Source organism: Cannabis sativa, chromosome 5, assembly GCF_029168945.1.
Source record: "Cannabis sativa cultivar Pink pepper isolate KNU-18-1 chromosome 5, ASM2916894v1, whole genome shotgun sequence".
NCBI classification, from domain to species: Eukaryota; Viridiplantae; Streptophyta; class Magnoliopsida; order Rosales; family Cannabaceae; genus Cannabis; species Cannabis sativa.
The window spans coordinates 68,454,231-68,465,210 of record NC_083605.1 but is presented as its reverse complement, the minus strand read 5'-3'; the positions used below and the strand labels follow the sequence as shown (position 1 = coordinate 68,465,210).

Below are 10,980 nucleotides of genomic sequence, written 5' to 3'. Positions count from 1 at the left end.
GATTTTATGATTGTGACAATTACCTATCATATTTTTGTACCTTATGTTTAATAATAGAAAAGCAATGAAAGAAAATCACCAGCTTGCCGAAGAGATACACCAACAAGCTTTATTGAATTTGTGGCTTGAAGCCGAAGGAGCTTTATGTTCCATGAAATACGAGGACTGCATTTTGTGCATGAAATTAGCTATGGATGAATAGCTGTATATACCAGAGAAAATATAAGGTTAGCCACTTCCCCTTCATTCTTTTTTACCCTTTCCCCCACAATTGTAAAGGTGTGGCCTTTTTTCTTTACATGTTTTAGGTGTCAGGATTCAGGAAAGCTATCTGGGGACCTTGATAAGCTTTAATAATTCTGATTCAACATGGGATGGTGTAAATAGCATTGTCTGTTTTTCTAACTATATGCCTTGGAATGAAAGACAATTTTGAATCCGCTTTTTCTATGAACAAGGAAGCTATACGTAATCTCATGGAAAGTTAGACCCTCGCTCAGGATGAACGCTGTCGACATGCTTAACACTTAAGGAGAAGATTCAATACTGACTACTAAGTGGGCACTGGGCAAGTAGTAAATGATTTTCAGGATTAGAGATGAAATTAAAGAGTGACTTAGCTTTATGAATGTCTTGAGCTGGAATTGCCGGGGGCTTGGGAACCAACGGGCCGTTCAATTCCTTAAAGAGATAGTTACTCAAAAGAAACCCAAATTTATATTTTTGTGTGAGACCAAGTGTGGTAAAAGTAGAATTGATTGGGTGGGCCGGCTATTGGGTTTTGATTGTATTTTTGTAGTTGATCCACAAGGGTTAAGTGGGGGGTTAGCAATGTTATGGAAAGATGGGAATGAGGGTAGTCTGTTGGGCTTTTCTCATAATCACATTGATATGAGAATAGTTATGGAGGATGGTGTTCTTTGGAGACTCATAGGGCTGTACGGTGAGCCTAATCGGAGCCGAAGGGAGAATACATGGAGATTGTTGAAGGAGTTAGCAGAAGATGATACCCTCCCTTGGTGCGTCATCGGAGATGTCAATAACATCCTCAGCCAAGAAGATCAAAGGGGCGGTCATCCCTACCCGAGACGGTTGTTAGAAGGCTTCAACAATTGCCTTGCCGATTGTGGTTTAGAGGATATGGAGATGCTTGGCTACCCGTTCACCTGGGAAAGAAGCAGAGGTACTGATTTTTGGGTGGAAATTCGGTTAGACAGAGTATTATACAACAGTAGGTGGGCAGCTATTTTTCTAGCTTCTAAGCTTGTTAACCTCGGTACATCTTCATCGGACCACTGTCCTATTTTTCTAGAACCTGTGGCACAGCCTAGATTCTCAACTTTTCATCGATTCCGCTTCGAAAATGCTTGGCTAAGGGAACCTATGTGCTACCAGATTGTACAAAGTTGTTGGGAGGAAATTACAAGCGGTGGTATCATGAATAAACTGGAGTTGTGTGCTTCTACGTTGGACCAGTGGGGAAAGGAAATTACTGGGAATTTCAAAGGCTGAATAAAGCTTTGCAAGGATCAATTACGTTTACTCAAAGGCAACCGTGACTCGGCATCCTTACAACTTTATGATGAAGCTAAAAAAGAATTATTTGAGGTCCTTGAACACAGAGAGGCTTTTTGGAAGCAGAGAGCTAAACATTTTTGGCTCAAAGGTGGAGATAAAAATAGTAAGTTTTTTCACTTATCTGCTACTAAGCGAAAACGCCATAACCAGATTATCAAATTGAAAGATTCTCAGAATAATTGGGTGGATTGGGAGAATGGTTTATCTGGTTTAATAGATGATTATTTTTCAACCTTGTTTACTGCCTCTAATAGCAATTGTCATGAAGTGGTTGCTAGTGTTTCGAGAGTTGTCCCCGAGGCTGCTAATTTGGAATTTTCAAGGCCTGTTTCAGAGGAAGAGGTGAAGACAGCGGTCGTTCAGATGCACCCCGACAAAAGCCCAGGTCCAGATGGTATGACCCCGACTTTTTATCAAAAATGTTGGCATATTGTCAAAACCGATGTTATCGGTTTAGTGCAACAATTCTTCACTTCTGGGTCTTTCGTAAATGGTTGTGGTGATGCAAATGTGGTCCTAATCCCGAAGAAAAAGTCCCCTCAAGTTATGCAAGACCTGCGGCCTATTGCTCTGTGTAATGTCTTATACAAAGTGGTTACTAAGGTCATGACAAACAGAATGAAGCCTTTCATGGATACAATAGTTTCGGATTCTCAGAGTGCTTTTATTTCGGGTCATTTGATCTCTGACAATGTGATGGTTTCCTTCGAGATTCTTCATTATTTGAGAAGGAAAAGGCAAGGTAAATTGGGTTTCATGGCGATTAAACTGGATATGAGTAAAGCCTACGATAGAATTGAATGGGATTTCTTGGAATCAATGTTACGGAGGATGGGTTTTTTGGAGCATTGGATTCGCTTGATTATGGCTTGTGTCACTTCGACAAAGTATAACATCATTCATGGCAGCCATGAAGTAGGTCCTATTACTCCAACTAGACGCATTAGACAAGGTGATCCCCTTTCGCCATACTTGTTTATAATTTGTGCTGAGAGTCTTTCGGCTTTGCTTCAGAAATATGAGCGTAATGGTTTGATACATGGTTGTAAAGTAGCTAATGGTGCGCCTCGAGTGTCTCACATGCTTTTTGCAGACGATAGCTACCTTTATTGTAAAGCTACAACCCAGGAAGCAATGCGTATACAAGAGTTGCTGAGGAAGTTTGAGCTGGCTTCAGGACAGAGGGTGAATTTTGCAAAATCATCAATCTTTTTCAGCAGTAATACTGAGTTGGCGGTCCGTAATCAGATTTGTTCGATGCTTGATATGTCTATTGCTGAAGATGGAAGCTTCTACTTGGGACTCCCGAGTACTATTAGTAGAAACAAAACCACGGTTCTTGGCTATCTTCGTGATAAAGTCAGAAATCGTTTGAAGACATGGGAAGGGCGGTTTCTGTCTAAAAGGGGAAAAGAAGTGCTCATCAAGTCGGTAGTTCAAGCTCTTCCAAGTTACGCAATGAATGTATTTCTACTACCTTTGGAAATTAGTAGAGATATCGAACAACTCATTACAAAATTCTGGTGGCGTTCTTCTAAAGATGACAACAAAGGGATTCATTAGATGGCTTGGGATAGACTTTGCAAACACAAGAAGGGTGGGGGAATGGGTTTTCGCAACTTTCGGGATTTCAATATTGCTCTTCTTGGTAAACAAGGTTGGAGATTAATTACCAGACTAAACTCTTTGTCTTCTCGAGTGTTCAAAGCTCGATATTATCCTCAAGGTAATTTTTTCAATGCTCAACTAGGATCCAATCCGAGTTTCATTTGGCGAAGTATCTTGGAAGCACAAGATTTAGTGCGTAATGGTACGCGGTGGTTAGTGGGAAATGGCTGCAACATCCCGGTCCTTGGAGAGCCATGGCTCCCTGATGACACAAACCCCTTTATCACTACAAATCACCCCAGCCTTACCAACACTAGAGTTTGTAACCTGATGACCGTGGGAGAGGCAAAGTGGGATACTGAGCTTTCGCTTGATATCTTTGAGGAACGGGATTGGAGTTTGATAACAAAAATCCCTCTCAATTTAGTCACAACTGAGGACCATTATTTTTGGTCAAAAGATGGCTCCGGCATCTATACTGTCAAGAGTGCTTATACTCTCTTGCAAGCTTGAAGGGTCAATGGTATGGGGAAGAGGATGCAAGCTTCTGGCATCAACTGTGGAGCATGAAAATTCCTTCGAAAATTCAGAACCTGGTTTGGCGAGCTTGCACGAGCTGTCTCCCTACTTTGGTTCAATTAAGAACTAAACATGTGGCTGTCAGTACTCTTTGTCCGTTGTGCCAAGAACAAGATGAGTCTATCTTGCACATTTTGGTCACATGTCGGGTCACAAGGAAATGCTGGGACAGAGTGGGGATAGGCACGGTCACACCAGCAGGGACCAACTTTTTCGACTGGTGCACGACTGTCTTCAGTGTAGCAGCAGCGGACCTGTGCTGCAAAGTTGCTACGGTTTGTTGGGCTATTTGGGGTGCTAGAAATGAATTAGTTTGGAAAAGGAAAAGTTTCAACCCGATTGATATTGTTGCATTTGCAAATCGTTATCTTGACCAATGGAGATGCGCTCAAAGTTCCGATATGGAATCGTCATGGCCTTTACTTCGGGCTAGAGACGTTGTTGAGCGATGGACCGCTTCTCATGGTAATAGCGTCAAGCTGAATGTAGATGCAGCGATGTTCAACAGTGGAGAGCAATATGGTATCGGGTTGGTTGTTCGGAATGGCTCAGGACTTCTCATTGAAGGTCGCACCAAATTGTTCAATGGCCAAGTTGAACCGGTGCTTGCTGAAGCAATTGGCATCCGTGAGGCCTTAAGCTGGATCAATGATAGTCGGTGGCAAGATGTGTATGTCGAAACGGACTGCCTCAATGTAGTGCAAGCAATTCATTGTTCGACAGAGATGATCTCTTTGTTTGGGTTGGTTATTAAAGATTGTAAGAATATGCTTGCTAATTTAAACAATGTATCTGTTTCCTTTATTAAGCGATCAGCTAATGTAGTGGCCCATTCCTTTGCAAGGGCGGCTATATTGTACCCTGATTGTTCTTTCAGTTTGGAGTCTATTCCAACTGAGTTGCTACCAAGTTTGGTAGCGGAAGTCGTTATTTAAATAAAGATCAAACTTTCATTTAAAAAAAAAAAAAAAAAAGTGACTTAGCTTTAGAGATTTTTTCCACCGGTGTCTGATGTGTTGTGTTATATAAATAGTAATTTGATATTTTAAAGACTCTGAATTGGTAGAATGATTATCTAAGAACTAATCTTAAGTAATTTTACACCATTTACTGATTTAATTCAGTATAATGTTTTTTTTTTTAATTTTACCTTTGACTTTTGTATTGTAAAGGCTACAACTGATTTTATCAATACACATTCAGTGAGCAGCAGCAGGTGATTTTAATGCTTTATGAAAACTTAGGTCCACATTAAATGTTTAAATAATTTGCAGATTATAGTGACTTTGGACTCATTGCTTTAAAAATGTAATCAGAGGTCAAAGCATTAATGGTTTTTTGACTTTTATTCAGAAAAGTTTAATTGAAATCTTCTCATTCTAAAATCAAAGCAGCATCAGGTAAAAGTTTTTAAGGCAAAATTTATTGGATATTCCTTGCAAGGACGATAGTGGCTATAATAGTACATTTTGATTTAAATTGGGCTCTTTAGAATATTTGGATGGGCTGGCCCTCAAACTCAGGTCGGTCCAACTTTTTCTTTTATTATTATTATTAAGCAAAGTTCACAAGTAACAACTGATTCAAAAACACTTAAAATATATCATTTCCTTACAACAATATGTTATTATTTGTTTATCTATATTCTTAAAAAATCAATGAAAAGAAGAGTATACTGTCATTTCTAGGATTCTCAACAAAATATGCTGATACAAAACATTAGACAACATAAAATAATTCAAAACTAAGGAAAAATATAATCAATCGAGGTGTATCCATATTCACATATGTGGTACTGCAGTAATATTGGTTAAAAAACGGGGATAAGTTTACAAATATCATTTTTTATTACACATTATTTAAATATAACTGCAAAATAATTTTAATTAATAAATATCTTCTTTTATTATAATTTATTAAAATTAGAGTCCTTAACGCACAAAGAGAATATAACTTATAAAATTGTATATAAATTAAAGAATAATAAAAAAAGTAAAAATTAAAATAAGAAATAAATAAATATAGAATGTAATTTCCTTAAAAAAAAAAAAACACTACACATTATGTAGAATCCAAAAGTTTTTGGCAACTTATAGAAACGAGATTAGTGTAGCATTTTATTATTACATATCAATTAATAATTTAGAGGTCCTGGTTCAAATTTATGCATTTTCTTTTTTTTTTCCACTCCTCTCTCACCACTAAATTAGCCTTAGTTGCTTAGAGTGGGAACATCTTGTTCTTACGAAATACTTGACACAATTGTTCTGGTATGTTACTTTAATCTTTCCTTGTTTAATCTTTTCTATTACATTTGTTGATATATCTTTACCTATTACAGTATATATAATCCATTAGTTGAAATATATCTCATTTTTATATTACATTTACTACTATATATCTGTGGTTGTTCCATCGATTAATTGAGAGAGAGGGATAAAGAAAATTGATTAGAGATAGATATTTTTGATATAAACATACTTTTCATAGTGTAAAATGTTTTTTTTTTTTAATTTAAGTAGCTAAATTAATCATAGAAACTCAAAATTTTCTTTTATTATTAATCATTAGAGCAACATATAATGGTTTAATATTTCTAAAATAGTTATAGTTATTTTTTTTAAGTGAACATCAATGAAAATTGGACATTACTGATAGGTGTTCCTTATAATTATTGTTAATTTTTAAATAAAAATAAAAATTCAAAATATTTTCCTCACACATATTTGAAAACAGTTTTTTTCCTAGTAGTTTTGATGTTTAGTTAGGAAACAATGTTCAGGGTACATATGAGTGTTGTTATTCATGTTTTTAGAAGGAAAAGACACATAGAATTTTAAGACGATTTTAGCTTTGTTGTTCCATGCCTAATCGCAGATCCAACCAAGATAATGAATTGGATCCATTAGCGAAGTCATGCCTTATGGATGTTGGACAAATAGCTCGTCCAAACAAGATACACCTCAAGCACAGCGTATTTCTGGATGGCATCACTACTATAAAAATGGTTTTTCTCCATATTTTTAAGCAGTCGTTTAAAGTATTCATGTCGGTTTTTATAACCGTCGCGTATACGATCGTCGTAAAACGAGCAAAATAGGCGACGGTTACCGTCACTAATGTGGACTTTTCGACGGTTTAAAATCGTCGCCTATAACAGGGAATAGGCGACGGTTTTAAACTGTGCCCTATACTATAGGCGACGGTTTTACACCGTCGGGAATGTAAAGAAAAAGAGAAAAAATACAGGTTTTTTGCCATTAATGGCAGAAAAATCTGTATTTTCCCCTATTTTTTTTCCACATTAGTTTTATAATTTTACCAAAATTAAAATAAAACAACTAATTAATTTTGTTACAATAACAACTAACTTTAAAACACATTAAATTTATACAATAACAAAATAATATATATAATAAATAAACAGTATATAAGTAAATAAATGTATTTATACCGAGCTCGGAGAGAGAGAAAGAGAGAGAGGGAGACAGATGAGAGGTGGTGGTGGTTTGACGTATGAGACGGAGATGAGAGGGACATCAACGAGAGGTGGTGGTGGTCCAACGTATGCGACTGAGAGGAGAGGGAGACCGACGGGAGGAGGGGTGGGTGGAGATCGATGGACGAGAGAGACGAGAAGAAAGGGAGATCAAGAGAGGGAGGAAGACGACAAGAGAGGAGGGCGATGGTGTGGAGGCGTGGGTGGGGTTTTGGAGAGTTGATTTTTCGTTTTATGGTGTGGGAAATGGAGAAAAAATAGGTGGGCATGTGGGGAATAGAAAAAAAAGTAGGTGGCACGTGGAAAATGTGGGGAGAAGTAGGTGACAATTTTTTAATAGGCCCTTACACCCGACGGTTTAAAACCGTCGGACTACACTTAGCCCGATGGTTTTAAACCGTCGGGTATAAGGCTCTCCTAAAAATTTGCATTTTATTAAAAAACATAGCCTATTTTGTTTACTACAATTTTAAACCGTCGGGAATACTAAATTTTTCCTGACGGTTTTAAATAGTTACTTAATTTTTTTAGCGATGTCCCCGAAAAAAATTATTTTTAGTACCGTCGTGAATTCTGATATTTGTAGTCGTGCATCGAACAGATCTTCCAAATGAAAGATTAATGGGCATCTGAATATCTATCTCTGTATCATAGTAATTAATTAAGGTTTTATTTTTAGGATCATGTCTAGGATTCGTATCTGGTGAATAAGGAAGTAACTTATCGAAGACCCTTTAAATGAGCATCTAGGATACATTCGGAAGAGTATTCGAAGAGGCGTCCCAGAAACCTTATCCAGGATGACATGGCGGCCCTTTAACACTAAATCTCACCGAATTAAGGGATTGTCCCCTGTGTCAAACCCTAAGAGTGCGCACACCCCCAAAAAGAAACCTCCCTTTTGTCTAACGGCCACCATTCTGACATTATAGTACACAAAGAGAGCGCACGCATGCCATTTAAATGTCGTGTGGTCCCCACGCGTGCAGATCACCTTTGCCCCACGGGCTAGGCTTTAGTCTATGGACCCAAACCATTGTATTAAGTGTATTTACTCCATTAGTGGGTCAAGTTTAATGCAAACTCTAGCAGGTCACGAGTATACTCATACCCGTATATGATTCTTAAGCCATTTCAAGAATACTTGTGTAATGCATTCAACTATTCAAGGCTATTTAATCCAATACATTCAAACACTATAGCAAAATATCTATTATCATTTTTCTAATCTTAAATTTAAATAAATAAAATGATAAAACAAATTAAAAAAATATATCATGGTTATCTTTATTTTAAAATATCTAAGTTTAAATTTAAATCTTATCATTTTTATTAAAATATCTAATAAGATAATTTTGAATGTCATATTTAAAATTTGAAAAGTAATTTCAAACTTTAATATTTCTCATATTTAAAATATTTGATCTTATTATTTATTATAAAAGAGAATATTCAAATTAACCATATTTAAAATATACTATTTGAATTAAAAGTCAAAACGATCTTAAAACCTCAATTTATCTTTTATCAATTAAAATATCAATAAAAAAAATAGATTTATTCTGATTTTACTATTCTTAACTTTAAAAATGGAAAGTATTCGAAAAAAAATAATAAAATTTAGCTTTTGAATCATTCAAAAAGGATATTTGAAACTCGAGATATGCCAAAAAAAGTTTTGGCATGCTTGAGCATGCATCAGACGTACACCAAGTGCCGATTTTTTTGGACTGTGTCTGAGAAATCAGGGCAGGCGCATGGTGTGTGGCCAAGGAACCTCGACATCACCTAGTTCCACGCACGCTAGTCCTTTTATGATCGAGTTTTCTCGGCATCATTCCCTGTTGCCGTGCGTACATCACTTGGTGTCACCCAAGTGATGCTCGCAGTCATGATGCCAAATTTTCAAAGTCCCATAGCTTTGTCAATTTTTATCGAAATCAAGTTTCGTAGAAAGAAAACTTGCATAATTTTTCCTAAACTTTCAATCTAAAATAATTCCAAAACAAAATTCTTATTATTTTATATAGAAAAATTTGTAATATCACAATCAAACATCAAGACACATATCACTAACATGTAATATTTAAATCTCACATAAAAATACATATTTATAATTGTTTTAAATCTAATTTACATGAACAATAAATGGTTACCATGGCTCTGATACCAATTGTTAAAAACTCCTGTTACTGAGATCTTATTTACTATTCAAGTATGTTAGATTAAATCTAATCTAATAACCTAACATAGATTCCTAAAACAATTAAAATAAATATGTAAAGAGTTTAAGAAAACCTTACAATAATGCAACAGAATTTAATGTCCCATTCCGTTTAATTTTCTAACGCTTAATCCTTTCTATCACAAAGTATGGTCAAGAATTGAACTTGGTATCTCCTTCTGAATATGAATGACTGGATAATCTTCTACACTATCTTGAGTATTGTCTTTCTATGAATGGAAAATTATTCAAAACCCTTAGTGCATGAAAATAAGAAGAAGACTAAAAAAATTTTGAGCTCTATATACTACGAATTATAACTCTCAATCTCACTTTTCTGACAGCAATATTCAGAGTTCTCTAATCTGTATACATAGTATATGAATACATATACATAGAAATGTATAACTAGAGAATATAGTAAATCTCTCTCTCTCAAAATATCTCTCTAATAATTGTATATGTCTGAATATGTGAATAGGTGTCTTTTTGGTTTAGAGCTATAACGTCATTTTAAGTTAAAATTTATCTTTTCTCAAAAATATCATTTTTTTTTCATTTAAAATTTTAAATGTTAATTTTATGTATTTAATAATTACGATTAATTATCAAATAAAATTACTATTTATCTTATTTATTAACTAGATTTTTAAAAATCTCTTAATTAACAGATAAACCTTATATTTTCTTTTTGTTCTCAAATTCACCCTTGCTTAGTAAAATTTATAAATAAGACAGAGTATTATTTAGAATCCTAATTGATTAATTAAACTCAAAACCAATTAATTGAGTCTACAAGGGAATATGATCTCAGCTAGTGTAGGGACCATGAGCCTATGTAACCAAGCTCCCAATAAGTAGTTCTAGAATTTACCGAGTAAATTTTTTATCTTTTTAATTCCTCTTGACTCAACTATAGATTCGAAATTACACTCTTGATTACATATATAGAACACTATATACACCAAGTATAGATACGCTATGAATTTATCTATTATTTCAATCACAATAAGCATTGATCTTCTATAGATGGTTTACATTGAATAGGGACAAAATGACCGTTTTACCCTTAAATATATTTATCCTTAAAACACTTAGCTACTTTTAAATGATATTTCATGAAACTAATATAATTACTGAAATGAGCACTCTCTCATTTATTGTGTTAAACAAGCTCTAAGAAAACTATTGTTTCATTTCTAATAGACATAGAAGTTATAGATGTCCATATTTATGATTAACACTCCCACTCAATTGCACTACTGAGTTCTCAAGATGTAAGTATGGGCTAGTCTCGTAGTTAAGCTGGTAAGGAACAAGTCAAAGAACTCGTGCAATACATTTAAGCCAGAGCTTAACTATATATCTCAGGATTGAGATCAAATAATCTATGATCAATTAAGTGATATTGACTATATGATGGTAAGTTTATGATATATTTTTCACTGTCAATATCAGTCCAGTCTGATGTATAGCCGACACATCCGATCTT

At 35.1% G+C, this 10,980-nt stretch overlaps 2 protein-coding genes across 2 annotated transcripts; both read left to right on the top strand.

The window, feature by feature from the left end:
• The first annotated feature begins 624 nt into the window (after nt 1–624).
• LOC133038464 (uncharacterized) lies at nt 625–1,512 on the top strand. The gene has a single exon (XM_061116627.1). It carries the CDS (start codon nt 625–627, stop codon nt 1,510–1,512), a length of 888 nt encoding a protein of 295 aa, XP_060972610.1.
• A 2,240-nt stretch (nt 1,513–3,752) lies between these two features.
• Nucleotides 3,753–4,700, top strand: LOC133038463 (uncharacterized). The gene has a single exon (XM_061116626.1). The coding sequence runs from the start codon at nt 3,753–3,755 to the stop codon at nt 4,698–4,700; it is 948 nt and encodes a 315-aa protein (XP_060972609.1).
• Nucleotides 4,701–10,980: the final 6,280 nt, after the last annotated feature.